General features: G+C 38.5%; 1 protein-coding gene across 2 annotated transcripts in view; it reads left to right on the top strand.

The window, feature by feature from the left end:
- The window catches only part of GPATCH2 (G-patch domain containing 2), a 175,289-nt gene extending 166,786 nt beyond the window's left edge, over positions 1 to 8,503 (top strand). For both annotated transcript variants that reach the window (XM_042976887.1, XM_042976888.1), the window contains exon 10: positions 8,272 to 8,503. In XM_042976887.1, the coding sequence (XP_042832821.1) occupies positions 8,272 to 8,492 (221 nt within the window). In that variant the 3' untranslated portion in view covers positions 8,493 to 8,503. The remainder of the gene's footprint in view (positions 1 to 8,271) is intronic.
- The last annotated feature ends 15,609 nt before the right edge of the window (positions 8,504 to 24,112 follow it).

Raw genomic sequence — 24,112 nt, 5'->3', positions numbered from 1 at the left:
GAGCTGTCAGCACAGAACCCGACATGGGGCTCGAACTCACGAACCGTGAGATCATGACCTGAGCTGATGTCGGACGCCCAACCAACTGAGCCCCCCGGGTGCCCCACATATTGAAGTTTAATATCTTGGTATAGATATTACTCCAGGGTAACTGTCTTCTGGGACATGCAACTTCTTGGCAAGAGGTTGCATTACAGCTTGTTGTGACTTGTCGATTTTTTCCTCAGCATCCTACTGATACTTCAATAATAAAATAATCTCCGTGAATATTTAAGGCAATAAAGGCGAGTTGTAAATCCTAATAATGGGTAAAGATTTTTAGAAAGTGTGCTTTTAATTAAAAGTCACACTGATCATAATCAAGAAATGGTTGGTATAACCAAGCCCACTTCTAAAGTGCTATATCTCTTCAATTGTCCAAATTTACTTTATCAATAATTCCATTTTTATTTTCTTTTACCGCTGGATCTATATGACCACTGTAGTTTATCTTACCTCTTCCAGGATTTTAAAACAGGCAGACTTTGGGGGAAGATCAATGGTATTGAATTTGAAAACGGACTATATCTGAACAATAGCAAAAGCCTAGGAAACATATCACTGTCATCCTCTTGATACACGCATCACCAAACTACCTTTCAGTTTCCTGTTTTAGGAGAGCCTTAAATGGCTCTCCATTTCATATCAGGAACACTTAAGGAAAGGGTAAGCATCCAAATTAGATAGAAAACCGTTGTGTTCCTGACAATATAAAAGACTAAATAATGAGAAAAGACTCAAACTACAGAATATCTGGACATGCTGAACAAAATGTAAAGCCATCTTTTTAGATGTATAGTTGAGACTGAAGGAAAGTAAATGGTCAAGACCAGAAATGACCCTAAGCACCTCCCATGCCCACGCCCAGTTTAGACTGTCCCAATCTAGGACCACTGAGGTATATTGGTGAGTGCCCCTGTGGGAAGGGAGCTAAGATGGGGAGTTGGGTGTAAGTAAAGATCCTATCAAGCCAGAACCTCTGGAAAGCTCTATCCTCAGAAAAGGGCAGACTGGAAACAAAACTCTGCCTATAGGCACAGGAAAATAAAGAATCTCGTTTCCACCTGGGCTTCAAGTAGAGGATTCTGAAGATTTGTAACCAAGAATTTATCCTCACATGAATTTCTGTTGTAAAATTACACCAAGCCAAAAACCTAACAAAAAACTGGTCTTTGAAGCAAATGCAAAGCCACTCTCGTGGTACATGCCTTAAACTCTAAATGATTCTTTTTTATTTTACAAATGAAAACCTACTGAAAGTGGTCTTATGAGCCAAAAATTAAAAAAAAAAAAAGTTGTAAACAGATTTAAAGAGCAATTTGAAGAGACTACCTAAAAGAACTGAGGTAAAAATACGGAAGGTAGAATGGCTGGAAGACTTGGAGGAGAATCAAGTTCAACACACATACATCTAATAGAACTTCCAGAAGAGATAGAAAGAATAGAGAGGTGCATTATTCCAGGGGCATATTGACTGAATTCAATGAAACAACTGAAGGAAAATGTGAATCTTCATATTCAAACTGTACACAAATCTTTATCAGAAAATAGTAAATGTAAATTTAGTCATACCTAGACGCATTGTAATAAAACTTAAGAACACCAAAGAGAAAGAAAAGAACTTAGTAGCCAGGGATAAAAGATGTAACGTACGTAGGAATGACATCACATTGGTAGCAAACTTAAAAACATGAGTACAGGGGCGCCTGGGTGGCGCAGTCGGTTAAGCGTCCGACTTCAGCCAGGTCACGATCTCACGGTCCGTGAGTTCGAGCCCCGCGTCAGGCTCTGGGCTGATGGCTCGGAGCCTGGAGCCTGTTTCCGATTCTGTGTCTCCCTCTCTCTCTGCCCCTCCCCCGTTCATGCTCTGTCTCTCTGTGTCCCAAAAATAAATAAAAAACGTTGAAAAAAAAATTTTTTTTAAATAAATAAATAAAATAAAAAAATAAAAAAAAAAACATGAGTACAGTCTAGAACATAAGAGATAAGATTTTCAAAGTATAGAGACAAAATAATTGTCAACATAGAGTTTTATATCCAGTTAAACTATTTCCCAAGAGTGAGGATGAAATAAAGACGATTCCAGGTAAAGACCAATTATTACTAAACTTAGCACTTCATGTAGAAGAAAATAGGATGCATAAAAAGAGAATCAAAATCAAGAAGGAACTGTGAGCAAAGAGATTGTTAAACGTGTCCATAAAGCTAAAATATTGAATATATAAAAGTTAATAATGATGTTGAAGTGCCCATGAAGATGGTTAATTTGGATGTATAAAAGTAAGATGGAAGTAAAACTCTGGACAACCATATGGAAGTGTGAAAAAATAATAAGTATGCATGTTGACACTTAAAGGTAATAACCAAAAGAATAAAAATATAATTTTCAAGCTAGTGTAAACAAGCAATAGATACCATAAAGGAGGAAACAAAAATGTAGAGATGCCAGAAAGGAAGAAACAAAAATATAGAGAAGTCCACAAAAATATAGAGAAACGTGAGGCAAATAGCATTAAATAATACAGGAAAAATAGATCCAGATATACCAGTAATCACAATAAATGTAAATGGAGTATATGCATCAGTTAAATTCAGGGATTATTATCATAGATCAAAAAACAAAACCCTGTAAATGCTGTTTATGGTAAGTACAACTAAAACTTAAGTTATAACTTAAATATCTGTAAAAGAAAGCCAGATAAGCTGTATTTATAGCAAGCAAAATGAATAATTCTTTAAGTATTTCAAGAGAGTTGAAGCACTCTTTTCAGACAGACTTGCTATGCTAGGTTAGACTAGAAATTTTTCAGGAGTTTGAAATTTGTGAATAGAGTAAAATCTTAGTCATTTGAGAGAATGTGGCAGAAGAAATGACATAATAGAAAATATTAGTGGTAGAGTATTTTAAATTAAATGTTCAGTCAGTGAGTCAGTAACATTTGGACTCAAATGAGAGTTCACATTTTAACTGGGACTTTCTAGCTAGTTGACTTTGGGCAGGTGTGTTACCTCTTCAAACCTCAGTGTCATCTGCAAAATGAAACCAATAATACCTTAGATTGGCCAGGAAGGTCAAAAGAAATAGTGTATATGGAAGTATTTGTAACTGCAGAGCTACAGACTTCATTATATATTGTTATCCACCTATGCCAGTATATTTTTGCTGTATATTGCCCATAAGCAAATTGAGAGAAGATATTATTGCAATTCACCTATAACCCATTTTTTTTTTAGTTATTTGAAGCATCATCATCACTAAAACTATTTACTTGCCATTAATTTTCATGGAAAGGTTGTAGGCTTTTGGAGTAAACTTAACCAAAGTTTGAATCGGAGCTTACTCACTGCATAGTCATGGTTAAGTGACATCGTGTCTCCAAGGACATTTATCATTCCTTCTTAGCACAGTTATTATGAGGAACGGAGATGAATATCATATGCCTAACAAGTAAACCATGTGCATGGTACATAATAGGCAGACCATGGTCCGGATTATATTATTGAATATTAACATCCCTGTATGCCTTCACAACCAATACAATTTTAAGATTTTTTTTTTTTAGTTTTTTGAAAAGACTATTCTTTGATACATAATGATTCCATAAGAAATATATTTCCGTATAATAAAAATATTTATTAATAAAAACACTTCTCCAAACATGTCAATATAGATTACGTCTTTCATTTTTTACAAAGTTTTCATCACTTAAGAAAAAAAGGGAAATTAGTTCTACATTAAATTTTTATTATTTATTATTTTAAAAGCATGTGCCTTGTATTTTAGGCATTAAAGATTCAAACTGATTTGATTTAACAAAATTCACATGAGAAATGTCTACAGTTTTGCAGATAAAATGCAGAATGGTCTGAATCAAGCTTTTCTATATTCAGAATGAAATAATTAAAACACCCGACAATGAGTAGGAACACCTACCGTTTTCTCACAACTCAAACTGTGCTAAATGCTGTTTCTTTTCTTAATAGTAATCAAACAACCCATGTCCTTAAAAATTAGTTATTGAGAACAGAGGACTGCATTATAACTCATGATTTTAATAACCACAAATAATAATGATGATGATGATAATAATAGTCTTGGCCCCAAGCTGGCTAGAAAAGTAATAGGGAAAAGAGGATGGTAAGAAAGAGTGAATGCGTACCACAAATGCCTTCTGAATACAGGGGAGGGTCTGAAGTGGGGTGCATGGGCTGTTAATGTAGGAACCTGCAGTATGTATGACCTCCCCTTCCATTGGCTGTTTATCCAACATCAATACAACACTTGAGAAGCCAAATTACTAAACAAGCTGCCAATTAGGCTTGCAGTCAGCTGGACAGATTAGCAGCTAAGAGAGGCCGATACAAGATTTTCATCTCTTGAGCCAATTACGCAAGTGAATTACCATCCACAATACTCTCTGGAAGATTCGAGGGGAAAGGAGCGACTAGGCTGTCATAAGAAATCCCGAGTAAAGGGGGCTGGGAACGGGAGCATGCGGGAGAGTTAGCAGGCTTCGTGTTGCTAAAATTGCCCAAACAGGAGGAGAGCCTTCCAGGAAAGGACTTAAAAGATTTAGCACTGCCAGGAGCAAAAGGAAAGGAAATTAAGGTTGTAGGATGCTGTTCAGAGACAGAGTTGTTCCACTCCCAAGTCTTAATCTCATAAAAAGGATGAGAGACCAACAGTAGATCTCACTCCAGAATCATCGTCCATGAAAAATGAAGTAACTGTTACCTTTTCTTTAAGGTTGTATAGAAAAGCTTTTTTGTTTGTTTTTCAGGAATCTGTTTCTATGTGGAAAGATTTAGCATTTGAGAAATTAAATATTCTTTCTTTTTATTGTTTTACTTCAAAGTATAATATAATGCTTTGTTTTATTTTCATGAAGAAGAGAAATGAAATCACCTAAAATACAGAGAAGGAGTGGGTTCTTTTCCATGTGTATAAAAAACAAGCATGGGGAGAATTAGCGTGGTCACTCCCGGGAAATACCAAATACCAACATTTGAAATTAGGATAATCAATTACCATTTGATGTTCACTTTAGATCTGAGAATTGACCACAATTTAGCAATTTTTGAAGAGGTGTATTAAATTGGCCTCATATTTTTTCTTAAATATGAAACAGATTTTAAACCTGAACTTTTGCAAGCTCTTGCATCCAAGGTATGATTAAACAGAAGTGCAGCCAGAGCACCAGGAGACCTCTGACCTGATTGGAGCTTAGAGATGGAGTTAAACTAATTTGTGGCAATCACTGAAAAATCAGGGGTGTGGGACAGAACGCTAGTTCACTGTTCAACCTGACATACCTGTTCAGCGGCTGTTCAGAAAATATTAGATATCTCGGATGTCTGTCTTTGTTGCCACCATAATCATAATTTCAAAATAAAAACCTAATTGCTTTTTTTGTTGTCATATTAGGGAAAAGTTTTGACAAACGGCTTTTGTTTGGTGTGTGTGTATGTGCGTGTGTTAACTAAGAGGTCCATTTTTTACGTTTTATGTATGCGTGTGTGTGTGTATGTGTGTGCGCATATGTGCACAGAGAGTTTATATATATATATGTGTATATATATATATATGTATATATAATTGCCCTGTTCTAGCAGTAAATAATGTTAATTATGAATTTTTCTTTGACAACAGTCATTGCCATTCAAGCTGCTTGGTTTTTCATTACACATTAAGGTACTTGTTTCAGTGAGCTGAGACCCAATTTGACAAATCCAAAACTGACTCATTATTGGAGTAACCTAGTTTTTCCTTACTCCCTGTAATTAATTTAGCAAATGGCAATAATGTATTCTATTCTCAGTCCTAAAATGTACTGAAGATTGAGACTACCACAATGTCCAATAAAGGGCTTTGAAAATCAATTGATTATAGTAAATGAGTGTCGGTTATTAAAACTTATTTCTAGCTCTTTGCACTTCCATTCTTGTAGAAGTCAGAATCATGAGGAACAACCCACTTGCTCTTCCCCGAGAAGGCCAGATATGAAGTACCACGTGAAACAAACTGTTGGTTCAACTCTGGCATTTCTTTCATTATGATTTTTTTTTTTACTGTGAAATATATATACCAAAGAATACACAGAAATGCATAGGTACAGTCTAAAGAACAATAATGCACTGGCCATTTCTGTTACCGACATCCAGGCGAAGAAATAGAGCACTACACTTTCCAGTCCCATAGATAACTTTTGTTGTTATTACTGGTGCTGGAGGATCCTTCTGTGCCTTGTATTACCATCTTAAATGTAGTCTTAGAGAAGGAAAAGGACAGAGAGTCCCAACCTTCTTGGGGAGCGGGATGGAGTAGAAGGTACCCTCATAACCCCCAAGTCAGGGAGGAAAAATTGATGATGGTGGAAAAGGTGCGGAGGGGGATGTGGGTCGATGCCAAAGACATCTGATTCACAAGCCTTCGAGAGTAGTGAGTGATCTTGTCAACAGCTGCCCATTTCAACCCTCAAACTGTCCAGGAAGAGAGCTCACATTTCCGACCAGAAATATGCCGGACCCAGGGCTTAGCTGGTATATACACCAGAGACATACTCAGATCTTTGAAAAGTGAGACTTTATCCATGGAGGACTAAGGAGGGAAGGGCGAGCTAGCACTGCATCCCTGCAAGTTTGTGGCCCAGAGTTCTACCACAGACTTCTCGGAAAGCTCTGACAGAGGAGATTGGGCTAAACATGTTCTCACTAAAATAAAGACTGTTTTAAGATGCCCTCAACCCCTTTCCCACACAATCGCCAGTATTTGCTCGCCACTTCCTTCTTCTGCAAGGGGCGTATCATAAGAAATGCTCTGTATTTGAGAGTCCTGATTACTTTTAACAGGTTATCTCTAGATTTGCTATAGCCCCCTTTCATACGCCACAATCTCACAGCTGCTGATACAGGATAAGCAGAAATGGGCCACTCTCAGGGTGCCAGCCTGCACTTTACAGCTGGGGCACACAGAGCAAGGCCAAGTCTTTCGTCAAAGGAGGGAGCCCAGGTTCTTGTGCTTCCTTGACTTTTACACTTGTTCATTTCACAATCCCTCGAATTTAGAGATTTGGTACTTCTGCGCTTTCCCCTAGAATCAGATGTACGGTTCGTATGCTCAACTATTTCCATAAGAGCCTACAAGAAAATTTAAGTTAAAGGTCAATCTTTGGGGGGAGTCTGGGTAGCTCTGTCTGTTGAGGATCCAACTCGATTTCGAGTCAGGTCATGATCTCAGTCTCTGTGCTATCAAAATAAATAAATAAATAAAAACTTTGTTTAAAAAAAAAGTCAATCTTGGAAAATGTCATCAAATAGATAATGCTTAAGATGGGTGCATCTCTCAATTGTCTTTGCTAAGAACATTGGGGAAATAACAGCTATTTCTAAATCTCATGGTAAGCACTGCCCAACCTCCTTTTCCAAAATAAGGAATGAGGGTAGGTAGGAGATCAGGGATGGAGGGAAAAGGGAAGGATTACTTTATATACAGTGCTATACATAACAGTAATATTCTTTTTTCTCTATTCTTCCCTTCTTGCCTCCTTCTATAGTGATCAAAACATAGAAATGGAAGAAAGGGGAAGAAAGGAATTAAAAGGTGCATATGTTATAGTCCAAATAATAAATAACAAGATGATTAGAACAGTGTCAACAATTTCTATGAATTAGGGATGTCATCAGTTGTGCTTTTCATTTGGTTTGGTTTTAGTTTTGGTTTTATGGAATGTCAAGGCCCCGAGGAAGTATAAGGTATTAGATCGTAAGTTGGTGATCTTCAGAATTATCGTTGACACTAACACAGCAATGAAATCAAATCTCTTTGTATTTTATCATTTACTGAGAATACTTTGCCTGCACGATCTCATCTGACCCTGGCAACTTGCTGTGAGGTAGGCAGTGGACGTTGTTATACCTACTTTACAGAAGAGAAAACAAAAGCCCCAAGAAGTTAAATAACTTAATCAACTACTAAGTAGTATAGCTAAAACTCTAAACAAGATCTTTCTTCCATGGATCCCTCTACCACTACAAGCTCCTTCTCCCAAGATGAATAAACAATGACCCTCTCACCCCTTCCCCACCCCCACCCCCAGTACCTTGTTGAAAGAAAAACTTATGAAAATATGATTTTCTTAGCTTGAGAGGAGATCTTCACCTGTGTCTGTACTAATGTGTTTTGGGGCGGGGGGGGGTTTTGGTTTTTTTTTTTTTGTCATTTTATAATTTCAGGATTTGTAGGAGAAAACGCCCAGCCAATCCTAGAAAGCAACATTGGAAATCGAATGCTCCAGAATATGGGCTGGACACCTGGGTCAGGCCTTGGACGAGACGGCAAGGGGATCGCGGAGCCCATCCAAGCCATGCAGAGGCCAAAAGGATTAGGTCTTGGATTTCCTCTACCAAAAAGCACCCCTGCACCTGCCACTCCCAATTCAGGAAAATCCGCCTGAGAAGAAAAACAAAGAAGAAATGTTTTACAATTTTTATTTAATATATATATATATGTACATACATATGTACACATATATATGTGTACGTACATATATACATATGTACGTACACATATATGTGTGTGTGTGTATATGTATGTACATATTTATATATGTGTATGTGTATATATATACATACGTATATATATATATTCCATTGTATGTATGTATATATGTGTGTGTGTATGTATATATATATATATATATATATATATATTCCATTGCCCTAAAATTACAACATAGCTTCCGTTTTCGAAGCAGAAATTGACCTTGCCTCAAACTCCTCACTCTAGCGTCCTGCGAGTGGTCCTGCCACAGTGATAGAAATGGGGTTCCCTCACAGTTACTGGTGCTAAAGTGAAAACCTTTACCTTTAAAAATTTTTTCAGCAACTTCCAGTTATTTCTAGGTATAAATAACAGCTTGTTGCCCCTATTTATTTTGATCTCATAGGTCAGTCATTTCTAGCTGGATTCAGTCATTGTGTGTGCAATGCCCAGGCAAACATGAGACACCCACGTGTTTCTCAAATGGGATAGGCCAGAAAGGATGTTGTTTCCTATCACACCCAGAACTCAAAGACCGATCATCATGTCAATGAAGTCCTAAGCAAATCTTTGTTTGAAAGGCTTGCCAATTTCACATTCCTTGAATCTGGCTTTTTCATGAGGATTCTGTAATGGGGTGGTACCCATTCATCTATCCTTGGACAGGGTAGTATCAGGTTCACAGTTGACAAACAGTGATTAATGTTTCCCTCTGACATTGTTGACCAAAACAAACCTCATCATTGTTATCACCGGAGTGCCCTCAACATGACTTGCGGATTTTACCAATTTTACCTCATTTAGAACATCAAATAATTATTGAAAGAAAAATGTATTTTTTCAATTCACCATGACCGAACTGTAAATTCTATTCATCTAGATTTACTTCTACCTCTGTCTTCCCAAAGGTTGATATTTTTTTAGATCAATGCAACTGTAGTAAACTAATTTTCAGTTTTAACCATTGGAGTAACCTGTTTGAATTATTGAATCGATTTATTTGAAAATTTAAATGGCTCTCCCAAGAATTCAGATCTCTGGCAGTGATCCAACCCATTTACAAGGTGAACAAGAGAATGAATGGTAATGATTTGCCCTTTCTAACATCTGAGTAGTTACTTTAAAACCAAGCAAAAACAAGTCATTTTTATTATATGCCTCTATTGTTATTTTTGAATCATCTGCTTTATAATGCCAAGGCTTCTAAATTGCTCTTAGCTTAGAGGATGATGACCTTCATTATTAAGGACTGATATTATATTTATAATGGCTTTTATTGGTTGAGTAAAGGCCAGGGTAACACGTGTGAATCACCTTTCTAATGGAGTTTTTTAAGTTTTTTTAAGAGCAGTTTTAGGTTCACAGAAAAATTAAAGAGAAGGTACTGAGACTTCTCATAGGCCCTCTGCCCCCAAACATGCACAACCTCCCCCATTATCACCATCCACCACGTGGGCGGGACGTTTGTTACAAGTGGTAAGCCTCCATGATACGTCATAATCACCTAAAGTCTACAGTTTACATTACAGTTCACTCTGGTCTGGTACATTCTGTAGGTTTGGATCAATGTATAATGACATGACTCTAGCATTATAGTATCACACAGCAGTTTCACTGCCCTGAAAATCCTCACTACATTTAGTAGGTTTTAGAAAATTTGTAAGTCCCCGAGTTTTTTAAAGTAGGAAGTAGAGCTTTATGCCTATCGTAGACCTTTCCCAGGTGGTGCCCTAACTGCCAGTTAGGGAAAAGAAAGTCAGCCTGCTATTTGAGAGTCTCTATGGTTTGCCCAACATACATGTTTAAGAATTCTCTTCTTTCCTAGGGGTATTGTGGTAAGAGGACAGTTTGGTTTAGGGATTATAGACTACCAGGTGAATTGTTCATTTGAGGAATTCTTATTGGATAGAGTAACCCTATTGTATGATTATTTTCTATAAGTTTGTTTCATAGAAATTTGCCTTTTTTTAAAAAAGTGCTTTGTTTTAAATACTCATTCTAGCTATGTAAGGGGAGAAATCTGGAGGAGATCATCTATATACCAGGTTAAAACTTCTTAGATTGTGTATAGTTAGTGCTCTAGGATCTACTCAAAAGATTTCTTTAAAAACCCATTGCCTGAATTTTCTAAAAGCCTAGAATTTTGAAAAGCCAAATTTGGAGCCACTGATAACACACAGTAAGGTTCTTGTGAGACTGGTCCCAAACTCCTAATGTTCGAACCCTCATAGTGAGGAAAAGCAGAACATACCAACATGGGGAAACTCCTTAATTAAGTATTGCAGTCTTTATGAACGTTTTGTGTTGTTTCCCATCTGGAGAGATCCTAGTCATCTGAAGCAGCCCCTCTGAGATGCTCACTTACCTTGGGTATTTTCCTCTAACACTCCCTCTTAAAAAGGTCATGTTTACATTTTCAGCAAGCAGAAGAAAGGTCTTAATCTTGACCTCTAGAGCCCTTTATGTGTCTCTCAGAGGACTTAAAATATTTTTTATGTTATGGAAATACCGTAAAACCTTGGTTTGCGAGCATAATTCATTCTGGAAGCATGCTTGTCATCCAAAGCACTTGTAGATCAAAGCAAATTTCCCCATAAGAAACCAGGGAAACCTGGATGATTTATTCCACAACCCAAAAATATTCATATAAAAATGATTATAATACTGTAATATGATACAAAATGATAAAATACAAAATATAAAGAAAAATAAATTACCTTTGAAAACCTTTGTGGCTGGTATGAGGGAGACCAGAGGGAGAAGGGTTACTGTGTAGGACAAATTTCACTATCACTCACTCACTGACAGAATCACTGCTATCTGTTGGCTCAATGGATTCTTTTTCTTTTCGTGAAAGTTTAACAAGGAACCTATCCAATGACCTAAAATGAAGCAAAGCATTCCTAAACTTACTCTTGTATGGAAAAGCAAAGGACTGTCCATAGGTGCTTTGAAGTGATAAAAAAATACATGAGTGCCAGTTGTGGGCACCTTCCCATGTTCTCAAAAATAACTGATCTGTCAAACAACGTGGCCTGAGACTGAGCATCTGAGCATGGGAGGCAATCACCCACAATCCCACAGTGACAGAGAGAAAGAGAGAGAGAAGAACCATTGGCTCAGTTGTGATCATGTGATATATGCCTTCCCACACTACTAGTATTGAAAGATATCTCTCGTTTATCAAGTTAAAATTTATTAGGAATGTTTGCTCGTCTTGCAGGACACTCGCAAAACCAGTTACTTGCAATCCAAAGTATCCGTGTATTTCACTAGACAAAACATGAATCAATACTCAAAGTAGGGAAGTGGCAATATCCTAAGCTTTCGCTGCTATCTCACAAACATACATCGGAAGTACATACATCCCTTCCCCATTCAGTCTTCAAGAAAAATCAGTGCAGACCTGATGTTCTATTTGTACCAGAATGTAATTGGAGAAATAAACAATCAAAATATTGAATTCTTAATATAAATCAAATATTTAAGATATGAAGCCCATTAATTTATGTTTCACATATAGTTAATTTTTACCCATTACTGTGCCCATAGAACCCAAACCATCCAAAGAAATTCATGATTTAGAAGGCATCCTTCATGTCTCCTTAAAAAAGGTGGTAACATTTTTCTCTGCTCATTTGGGAAGCCATTTTCTATTCTACAGTATCTAAAGCCCCATGTCAAGTTAATTGGTTGTGCTAAAAAATTTAGAGAATACATAGGTCTCTTCCTTTATTGTCTAAATTACCCATCCCTAAGCTGTAGCCAAGAGAAGCTGAACATGACCTACCTTAGCAATTGAACTTTTTTCTTTGTATACTTGTTATACTTGATATTGGTGAGACTGTGTCCTCGAGTCATTTCCTTCTTTCCTTCCTTCTCCCCAAACATAATTTTTAAGGCTATGTTCCCCTCAAATTTGTTTGCTTTCATTTTTCAGTTACATGGTACCCCTTTAAAAGAAAATTCATAACTGATTAAAATTTACCAATTAATTGGTCTCAACATTTGGATACATAGATTTTATGACTCCTACTGTGCTTACCAAACACGAGTTAAGACAGTAGAGGTAAAGATATTCATAGTGTATACATACAGGTGTGTTTACAGGGCACATAATGTGTGCAATAAACAGACATGATTGCAAAATATTGCATTTTATTAATATGTTTATTTTAACATTGTGAATTGATATTCTTGTAATTGAACTAACGATTACATCAACACATTTTCATTTTGAGCAGATTTCCTTGAAGTGAAAATCATTTCTTCCTGTATGTTGTCTTTCTAAAAACAAAAAGTGATCTAAATCAGTATTGTAAAATGAAGTAGGTTAACAAAGACTATTTTGGATTTTTTTTTTAGGTTTTTTTTTTTTTCCTCTTGGTAGAAATCTATATTAATAGGACAACAAAGAATGAAAGAATAAAACAATATTTAAAAAGATTATAAGCAGTCATTGTCTTCGTGCTTTAAACATTCACCTCTTAACCTGAAAGTAAAGTTGAAAGTGCTTTAAAAAAATTTTTTTTAATTACTACCCTTTGACAATTAAGATCAAGCTGCTCAATTCATTGTTAATTTTTAAGCCCTGGAAAACTTCAATGTTTTGAAAAAAAATTGGAGAAAAAATTGGTAAACATATTTGACTCACACATTTATTCACGGCTGATTGTGACCTGTTCTACCTTATTTTCCTGCATGTGTTTATTTTCTCTGAAGTTGGGCCAGACTAACTGACTCAAGGTCTCTTTCCCCTCAAACATTCTATGATTCTAAAGTAGCTAGTACAAGTTCTTTCTCTGGCCACCTGGAATATCAATGACAATCAGATGTGTTGGAACGCCTGGGTGGCTCAGTTAAGTGGCCGACTCCTGGTTTTCACTCAGGTCATGATCTCACGGTTTGTTCAAGCCCTATTTTGGGCTCTGTGCTGACAGTACAGAGCCTGCTTGGGATTCTTTCTTTCTCTCGCTCTCAATCTCACTTTCCCTCTCTCTCTCTGTCCTCCCCTGCTCATGGGCGCTCTCTCTCTCTCTCTTTCAATAAATAAATATACTTTTTTTTAATCAAACATTAAAAAAAAGAATCCTATGTGTTACAGTCCCTCCATTTCCTCCTGGAAAATTGTACCTTTCATAAACATGCCTGGATATTTGAAATATGCTATAATACTCATTAACGTGTTGCATTTTGTTTGCTGTAAGAAACACCCACTGTGTTGATAAAAATTTTAAACTTTTTCTCCTGAAAAACTACGTAGAGTTGTTACAGTAAGTAGATTTTTTTTTTTTTTTTTTTTTTTTTTTTTTAGCCAATAGGTATTAAATACTCATTTATTTAACAGGCTTGCGGTAATATACACTCAACTGACAAGTGGACCATGAAGGCTCCTTCTGCTGGGTTCCTACTAAGCAAAGACTCATTACTTTACACACCTGACATTTTAAGTAGATCCAGATTTGTCTCTAGTGAGCCAGTGCCATTAACTGCCAAGAGTATGATCTACTATTGCCACTTTTAGTTTTATCTGTACATTAGAGTTGTCTTCTGTCTTTGAATTGTCAGACAGTTTAAATCATTCTCAGATTCACAGGCCTCACTCCTGTTTCGTTATCAGGATGTCCTGTGTTTACCCCTTGATCTCTCGAGGATGAAGTTGGGGAATATAGTTGAAGGCAGTTTTTGTGTTTGTTTAGTCATGGGGTTTTTTTTTTGGAGTTTTTATTTTCAAAATAAATCACAAGAATTCTAAGTGTGTACGTGATCCTTGATTACTCGGGTATAAGACGGTGGAGACAAGACTGCATTGTGATAGTATCCCAGATGACAAGAAAGCCCCCCCACAACTATTTTCTACCTATTTTCATCTTCCTATTAAATTTCTCAAGACATGTGCATTTCTTCCCGAAGGCAGCATTCTTTAATAAAAGCAGAGACAGTAAGAATTAGTGTTCTTATACTCAGCATATCCTTAAAATATGCTTCCTAAAAGAGCAAATTCTTATATCCCTTATTGAAGCAAATTTCTTCAAATGCTAGAATTTCCTAATTGTGATGAGCAAATGAACTTGGGATGAGGGTGGGAACTAGGGTCTGTCCGATGGCTGTGTGGCGAATCAGTAATTCTAAAGTTCTTTGCTGATGGCTCGGATTCATTATGGAAGCCGTAGGTCATCCACGGTGCATGCGCCAAGTATGAAACTCACAAATTTTTACGTGGTTGTGCACAGCACCTGGGAGCACACATTAAGGGTGTGAAATTTGAAGTGCAAGACCACAGTATTTCTCACACAGTGGCTGTAGTGTCTCGGTTCTCAGCAGTCTGCACGGTGGTCCGTAATTTCTAAGGCTTGGTTCTTGACCCCTCCGCATCTTGATATGCGTTACCCTTTCATTGTACCACTTCAGACTCCTTTCCGCACACCTTCGCCCACTTCACATATTTTAATCTCACCGGACAGCCTTCCAAAATGAGGAAACAGTCGCTAAGCGCCCAGAGAACCAGCATGTTTTGACTCCTGTGCCATTGTATTTCTCCATTAGGTCCCTTAACAACTCAGCTAGAAACAGGCAGCAGATTTTTTTCCCCCACTCGGTGAGTAATTGTCCGCGCTCCAGTGACAGATGTGCAATATAGCAGCTTCTTCGGGAAAAAATTAACAGTTTGTCCAGCATGTCAGCTCGCTCTTTTTAGTGCTTGGGAGGTCTTGGCCCCATTATGGATGATTTAGAAATTGAGGCAGGCGAAGACCAGCTGCCTGTGCTGAAAGCCTTCGTTAGACGCCCTCATCTGCATTCCAAGACTCACTTGCATCCAGAAATCGGTGGAGCCCCTCTGGCCACAAGATGAGTGTGGGCTGACAATGCCTTGATTTGTTGAGAGAGAGAATAAATGGGTTTTTCAGAAGATGAGGAAATATCACCATTACTGGCCAATTTGCAGCATTTTATCTGTTCTTCAAACATGTCACTTTTGTTATTGTTGCATGGTAATTACATGGTGAAACGGAAAGAAAACAAATTCTGGTTACGTATTCAGATGGATTGCAAAATCATATAATCCTGATAAATGCCCATTTATGATACACACGGATGAAAGGTTCATTTTAATTTTGAGTGGCTAGCTCAGCCATAAATGGGATATAGGATTAAATTCCAGAGAATCTGATTACCTAAAAGCAAATAGTCTTTTCACTTCTTCGGGTCCAGGAAATTCAAGGAGCGACCGTAAAGCGTTGTCACAGGCACAACTTTCCTGAGACAACACAAAAAGTGAATTCAGAATTGCCTTCTGAAAAGAATGAGAATTTTCAGTGAAGCTAGAGACTTATCTCGTTGTGAGCATCATCAGGCAGTCAGTCAGTCACAAAGGCTGCCGGAGAAGCACGTCGGGCCTGTGCCGAAACATTTCCAGCTTGGAGCAAGAGCCCTCCATTTTGATGCTCAGGCTCCTGCTCACTTCTGCCGTCTCACCAAACATTTGACTAGAAATCCGACGCTTTTCTCATGTCTGTTTCCTAAGAGTACTTTTTCCCCATCCCCAGGACCCATTATTGTCAATAAATGTTGCCAGTGCAAGTCTAGCTGAACACACAGATCATGAAAAGCAAGGAAATATAAAGGAACAAGGGAGCCGTCATCCCAGGATTCCTACTGAAAGTGTTGGTGTGTCAAGTAACGAGTCTTTGCTTAGTGGGAACCCGGCAGAAGGAGTGTTCATGGTCCACCTGTCAGATGAGTAGATCTTCCTGTAAACCCATCAACTGAGTATCTAATATCTATCAGCTCCCAAGTTTGCTGTGACCAGGAAAGAGGAGGCACACCAGCTCTTCACTGCCTTCGCCCTGGGGTAACACGTGTCACTCCTGTTCAGAATCCATCAGCCAGAACTTGTCACATGGACCCAGCTGGATATCAGGGAGGCTGCCGAGACCAGATATTTGTAGGCACTATTTCTGTCACCTAGTCTTAATGTGACTTGCCCAGACTGTTAAATGTCGCAGCCGCATCTCCGATATTTTATTGGATCTAAGATGCCATCAATTTGAAGACGCCCCTTAATTTTACATACCACTAAGAAAGAAAACAAAACACTGGCCAACTACAACCCTCCACCCGTGGCAGGATGCATACCAATTTAAGAAACACTAAACTATGAAAATAGGACAACATGTTCATAAGTATCAAGTGAATGGTGCAAAGAAAAAACCCTAAGGAGTGTCAGGGAAGGTCACATGGATAGGTGGGATTAGACAGGCTCCTTGAAGAAAGATAGGATTCGCTTAGAAACAAGGAAGGTTCGTTTTTACTGACGAGCTGCCACTGTGTATGATGGAAATGGCATAGGGGTTACTGCAAGCTGGATTCAATGCCCAGCCCGAACGCCTTCCGTACGATTTGCGGCTAATTCATGAGTAAGGGGGTTCTATGCCCAAGTTTGAAATAATAATAACCTCATGTAATTATGAAGCCTAAATGTAATAATACATATAAAATACTCCAGTATGGTGTCTTGGTGTGTTTTTCTGTCTCTGATGAAGCGATAAATTATTGTTGTTGTTGTTTACTCTTCTGGTTGGAGAGAAGTATTGACACATTTTTACTTTGCTGGCAGTTCCCAGTAAAGACAGTGATACTCAACAATCCTCCTAATTCCATAACCATTGATGAACATACCCTTAATAATAAACTTCGGCTATGACTCCAAGTATTAGTTTTTAAAAATCCATCCAGCTAAAACCTATAAATGATAAAAATACAAAATTCAATCACCGGCACTCAATAATTTCTTACTACCTGATTGAAGATCATTCAGGAACCTCTGGCCATGCCCATCAAGGCCTTTGGTAACCACCATGGCTTTCATTATGCCACTGGTCTCCCAGAACTGGGAGACACAGAACCCACTGAGGAAGTGGTAAGCCCAAGACTCTAAGAAGAGCTAATGCTTTGACAACTTCCTCAGATAGGTTGCTTGCTTAAGATGCTTAGTTGGAATAGGCTACTGTCTTTTCACAGAATCTTTTTGAGAATATATTCTAGAATAGGGCTCATCAAACTTCAGAGTGCATAAGAATCACCAAGGAAACACTTAAACATGGAGATTGTCAAACTGCACCCCCAAAAAGGCATCTGAGCATGAGTATGCAGTAGAGAAAGACTATCCTGGAAAAACCAGATTACATGATCCCCAAAGCCCAGTCTCCTGTGATGGATTCCACTGGGTCATCTGCCCCCACTCTCAACCTGGGAACGCTTCTCAACACTACCACCTTTCCACCCTTTCCCAGAGACAATTCCCAGGAATTTAAAGTTAGGATATTTTACTCTGCCCTTGATGTGAAGGATCTCTTGAATGGAGAAGCAATGAACAGGGAAACAGAGAAAGGCAGTAGGTCGATGAGTTAAAGGATGGAGCAGCGGAGCAGAGCATGGAGACGAAAGAAAAATGGCGGGTCTCCCACACCCCTCGAGCCTGGCATACGGTTGCTAGAGGCCCTCTTCAAAAAAAGACCAGAGGTCCGTGACAGGGAAGGTGGAGGAAGCAACACTTTTCTGTATGAGAATATGACATCTCTTTCCACGGGACTGGCCTTTCACATCATTGGGCAGAATACTTACCACGTGGGTGCAAATATCTTATTAGCAAACAGATAAATCAGAGGCTGGATCATTCACATTATACAAAGATTTTTCATGTTGTAAAGAGCACAGGGTCCCTTTAGGTAGCATTTTCTCAAGTGCTTATTTACAGATCATTAAATACTTAACAGAGGGAAAAAGTAAAAGCTGAAGTGCTTAAGCCAGTATTTATTAAATATCCACCGTAGATTCAGATAAAGCAAATCTAAAATCATAATGACAGTTAATTGTCTAGGTTTTAGATTTTTATGTTAGCAGACAGGAAGCTAAAATAACAGCCTGTCCAGGTTAATACAAGACTCTTGAGCACTCTACCGTGGTTATAATTCTTTTCTGAGGGCTTATCCTCAGTCCCTTCAGACACCCCTTTATCTTATAATAAATGTCCCTTTTTTGTACAAGTTAAGCTTTCTGTTATTTCCATATAGTACTCATTTTCTGCTGGATGTTGGCTAATATATAAATGTACTATAAAACACCAAAAAGTAATACCATAACTTGACCAACTGAATTTTTTCTGATTGTGCAATCACCTACGAATTTATAGTTTTAAAAGAGCTATTATGCCTTATAATGATTTAATAAAGTTCCACCTTGTACCAATGGAGTATTTTAAATGACTTGGCCTCATTTTCCTTTTCTCTTTTAAAGGGAGCCCAACTCTATCAAATTCCAACCCAGTGGTTCCTGTCTGTGGAAGAGGCCCATTATTGCAAAGGACTCTCATAAGATTGAAGAATTCTGAATATTAGTTACTTTACTTTTTAAATATGTTAATGGATATATAACATGGAACATTTTTCCCTGAGCTGTTTTACAATTTTTATGTGTCGCAGAGTAAGGAGGGCATGGAAATCTGTGAAATGTGATTAGAAGCCACTTCCCGCAGTCTACCATCCCCTTACAGCACACTCCTAGGCTACTGTGTTCGGCTGCCGGTTGTTGAGGGAAAATGGCTGTCACTGGTAAGATGTTTCCCCTGAAATCAGCAGCTGGCCCCGTTTCCCCATCCAGCTCACCACCTGCCTCTAGCCTTGCGGACAGGAGTTCCGGGACCCCCTCTATGGAGAAGAAGCAAGCAAACAAGCAAGCAAGCAAGAAAGGGGGGGCAGAGAACAGAGAGCACCCTGTTAGCTCCCATGGTTTCCCTTCTTTTATATCTGGGGCCCAGGGGCAATGTTACAGCAGAAGGAGCACTAGGCCAGGAGTTGGTAAAGTTGGGTTAACATTAGGGCACTCACCTGACTGTTCTGGTTCTGTATCCACATTTATAAAATGAAGAGGTTGCACAGCAAAAGGAATTGATGCTTCTGAGTGCCTACTCTGTGCTGGAGATACCATACATAATTTCCCTGTGAACTTCACAGAAAGGTATCACTACCTCTCACGGGTCTTTCTCAGTCATGAAGATTAGACAACACTTAACTTTCATAATGCAGGCTAACTGGAAAAAAAATTATTCCTAAAGTAGCAGAAAGTCCAAATACTTAATATTTAAGGACATGTGATGTTACTGTTTACAGGTAAATTACCAACCATTTAAATTACATTGAATAAAATTGTATTTAAACAATTAATATTCAAATCAGTGTTTGTATGCAAACAGCATTTGTATGTATCAAGAGTTTTGAAATTATTTTCCCTAAAGACTTTATTTCTCCTGTGGTGCGTATTGACTGTTAATTGACTGGATAAAACTGTCATTGCGGTGAACAGGCATACTACCCCAGCCCAAGTCTCAATGACCACAAATTCAAAACTTGTGAAGTCCATATAACTAAGATTTGACAATATCCTTCGATATATATCTCATGATGTGTCAGGTTTCTGTTCACACAGGATAACACTAACTTGACAATATGACCTTGGTCAAAAGCCCATGATTTCCCAGAAGGATGAAGAAGAAAGTAATGCTTTTTTTTTTTTTTTAAAGAAGTAGGGTCCAGGGTAATGACCTTAACTCCATATAGAATTTGAAGAATTGGAACAGGTTCAGAAAAAAACAAGACAAATGATTAAAGGCTAAGGGGATTAACTTTAAGAAAAATATAGGCAATGAATAATGTAGAGTTTGCTAAATAATGACCACAGAGAGGGTTTAATAATTCCAAGAATATTTTAAAGACACCAACATCCAGAAGGAATAGAGTTCTTTCAAGAGTCAGCCTTCAGTCCTAGAATGAGAAAAATATAGATTGGCTGATTTAAATTAAAAAAAAAAAAAAGATGTTTGAGTAAAAGGAAAACAGAAAGACATCTATTTTAATGGAAAACATTACAGTAATCAAAGAAAGAACTTATGAAGTCTTATTTTTAATTAATTGAAGCCCTTTGTGAATCCATTGGAGGCAACAGTTCAACCCAGCTCACGGATGATAGGCAGAAATATTCTAATATATCTGAGAATCTAATCTCCCGTCTCCACTACAAAACCACCGTGGCAGTTCGATTAAGCCAGGAAAGGTTTTTGGTGCATCTTCACACTGGGCCCAGGCATTCTGTCCATTGTGTTGCTGAAGAGTGGCATAGGGTTTTGCTGGGACCCTTTCTGGGTCTTGTCTTTAATCTGACTTTTGCAGCTGTGAAAATAACCAAAGTACCTCACAGGTCATTAGGCTAGGTAAACTGCTCATTACAGAGTGAAATGAGACCAATGATAGTCATATTCGGCCAATGTAGACAGTGTCCACTTCCTACCATCTAATTAAATGACACTTGCTAACTATTTATGGAGCGTCTACCATATGCTTATCACTGTGAGGATTCATAAGAATTTCATAGTGGTCTCACTGCCCACGAGAGACTGAGAATCTTTTTAGAGACACCTAACATGTATTCAGGAACGATAGTTAAATATTTATAATGAGACTAGCACAGTCACTGGCCAGTGAGAGTGGATACCCATCTTATCCGAAGAGATGCCCGTTATAAATAATTGATACGGTATAAGGTGTGTTTTGGTGAATACCAGCCCTGCTTACATCTGATTTTTTTTTTTAAGTTGGAGGAAAATAATATGCCTAAAATGTATCATTGATACAACCAAATGCCAGTGTACATGATGGAACACCAGCGGTGTCTATGTGGCCCTTCCCTGTCCACGGCAGACAGTATTGATGAACAATTGTGCTCTTTCGTGATGAACCCAGGTTCAGTCCTCGGCAGTCAAAGGTGATCAGAGTTAACCCTTAAGACAAAATCCATTTCCAGTCCCTTATAGATGCCATAAACTTTGGCCGCAGAAGGGGGATAATGTCAAGACACTTAACCATACAAACCTTCAATGATACTTTCTTGATACCTTTTAGAAACTTCTTGCTTATGCTTCATCAAGTGAATCTCCCCTTCCTTCAAATGTGCACATCCTGGGGCGCCTGGGTGGCTCAGTCGGTTAAGCGTCCGACTTCAGCTCAGGTCACGATCTTGCGGTCCGCGAGTTCGAGCCCCGCGTCGGGCTATGGGCTGATGGCTCAGAGCCTGGAGCTTGCTTCCGATTCTGTGTCTCCCTCTCTCTCTGCCCCTCCCCCGTTCATGCTGTGTCTCTCTCCGTCTCAAAAATAAATAAACGTTAAAAAAAATTAAAAAAAAAAATGTGCACATCCTGCTTTTCTCCATCTCCTTTCCTTTCCTTCAGCCTCTTGTCTGGCTAAAAAGATTTCCCAGTGTTCTCTGCACATTTAGAATCAGGTTAAACCTCATCTCTTTCTACCTGGATGGGTACCCTTATAACTTTTTATACACCTTCTTAGAGCACTGATTAGCACAGTTAAAATAATACTTTTAACTTTCTTTGAAGCAGGGATTATTACTTTATTTATTTTTTTAATCTTTATTTATTTTTGAAAGAGAGAGAGAGAGAGACAGTGTGAGTGGGGGAGGAACAGAGAGAGAGGGAGACGTAGAATCCGAAGCAAGCTCCAGGCTCCGAGCTGTCAGCACAGAGCCCAACATGAGGCTCAAACTCACAAACTATGAGATCATGACCTGAGCCAAAGTTGGACGTTTAACCGACTGAGCCACCCAGGCACCCCAAAGCGGGGATTATTTTTTAATAGCTCTCTCATCATTTGCTTTGTACCTATCATGTATCCTTATTTTCACATCAAGCTCCTTGGCCCAGAAAGTCTATATTCACTTTTAGTTACACTGTACACAGTGTAACTGAAATTTAAGTGACTAAATAGATGAACCAATGAAGAAAAAAAAAAAATTATACAGGTCAAAAGCCAAATGCAGAAATTACAGATGTTTAAAATTGCCTCAAATTCTTGAGAATGCCAAAATCAGGATAGATGTTTGCACAATTCTATTTAAGGCAAGATACCTTTCCAAGCAAATGCAGTAGGAATGAGCGTAAATATTTCACACAGGGCCACCTCTGGCTGAATCCCTTCACTAAGAGGACAAGTTCACAGAAATCTGTAAACAAAATGTCCGCCAGAGGTGACAAGAAAACATGAACTCACATTCCCTCCAGTAAGTGTCATTTCTTAGTGAGGCCAGCTGGCATTTTACACAAGTTTACCTGTTGTCAAACCTGCTGGTAACTACGTTGTTCTGATTTCGAAATAAAGGATGGACTCAGAGGCGTCTGTAAAATCATTCTGCAGAATGATAAATCCCAACTTTAACACCAAAATAAGAGGTAAACCATTAGCGCTGGCCGCTGTTTGGACCTCGTGTTAACCAGGTCGCCGGTGTGGCTGGGGTGGAGGTCACTGGGCAGGCTCCAGGATGGGCTTAGCAAACACAGCACCCTGCTTGCTCTCTGCTTGGCGCTGCTGGCCGCCGGCAGAGGATGGCCCCATCTCGGGCCCTGTGCGAATGAATGGTCCAGAAGGCCCCAAAGTGGTTTTTGAAATCTGAATAAGAGCTCAACTATCATCTCCGAAATTGTGGCTCATTGAGTCGAAATTATGAAGAGATCCTGTTTTTCACTTTGCTTCATTGGCAAGCATCCTTAGTGAAACTGACTCTTTCCATAATAAGCTGTCATCGGATACAATTGTTTTGGAATAGGGTCTCTGTGTTTGATTGCAGGGTCTGCAGGCTTCAGACAGTAGGAATGCAATGCTTAAGCTTCTTCACTTATTGCCTGCTGGTGTACAAATATAGGATTTGGCAATTTAGCCTAAAGCCTTAGCGTCTCCTGCTATCTACACCCACTCTGGGAGGTACTGGGGACACAGGCTCTGAGACAAGAGGAAGCCCATAAAGCTGAAATCAGAGCCAAGGTGTGGGTCTGTCTCATGCATAATCAACCCACAAAATACAGTCTGATGGACCCCTTGCTACAGTTGAACTTTGGACTCCCCACCACTGAAAGAAAAATAAATAAATAACAGCCAAATCCTCATAAATGCTGAAAAGAAGCAGCTGGTAGCAAAAGACCACTTTAATAATAGGAATAAAAACAAAGCCAAAGCTGGGCACAAAAAGGCTTATCTCTGGAAGAAAAAAAGAATTAATGTAAAGAAAGGGATCAAAGCCACTTCTGTTTCATGCATCCCCGTAGCAGAAGAGAAAAAAAGAAAGAAACATCCAAATCAGAAACCATTCTGACACCCCCTAGATAATAGAAAACACTGTATTTTTTAAATCCTCATGTTAACATACTCTGCCAGCGTAGGTTTAGAGTTATTTCTATTTCTTCCTTCAGTATAGGAATCAGCATATAACAAAAATGTTGATGGAACCACATTCTTTATGGAGGCACAGCCATGCTGACCCTGCCTGGAAGCTGAGTCCTCATTGAATTTTGTTATGAAAATGCTTTGTTATTAACTGCCTTCCTAAGTCTTTTATAATTTAGCAAGCTGTCTGTTTAGTGAGGCCACTTGTATGGAACATTGAGTACCCATGACAAGGTTTGAATACATGTGCAATGCA

Source organism: Panthera tigris, chromosome F3, assembly GCF_018350195.1.
Source record: "Panthera tigris isolate Pti1 chromosome F3, P.tigris_Pti1_mat1.1, whole genome shotgun sequence".
In the NCBI taxonomy this organism is placed as follows: Eukaryota; Metazoa; Chordata; class Mammalia; order Carnivora; family Felidae; genus Panthera; species Panthera tigris.
Note: the sequence above shows the minus strand (reverse complement) of the source record. Positions and strands in the feature narration are given on the sequence as shown.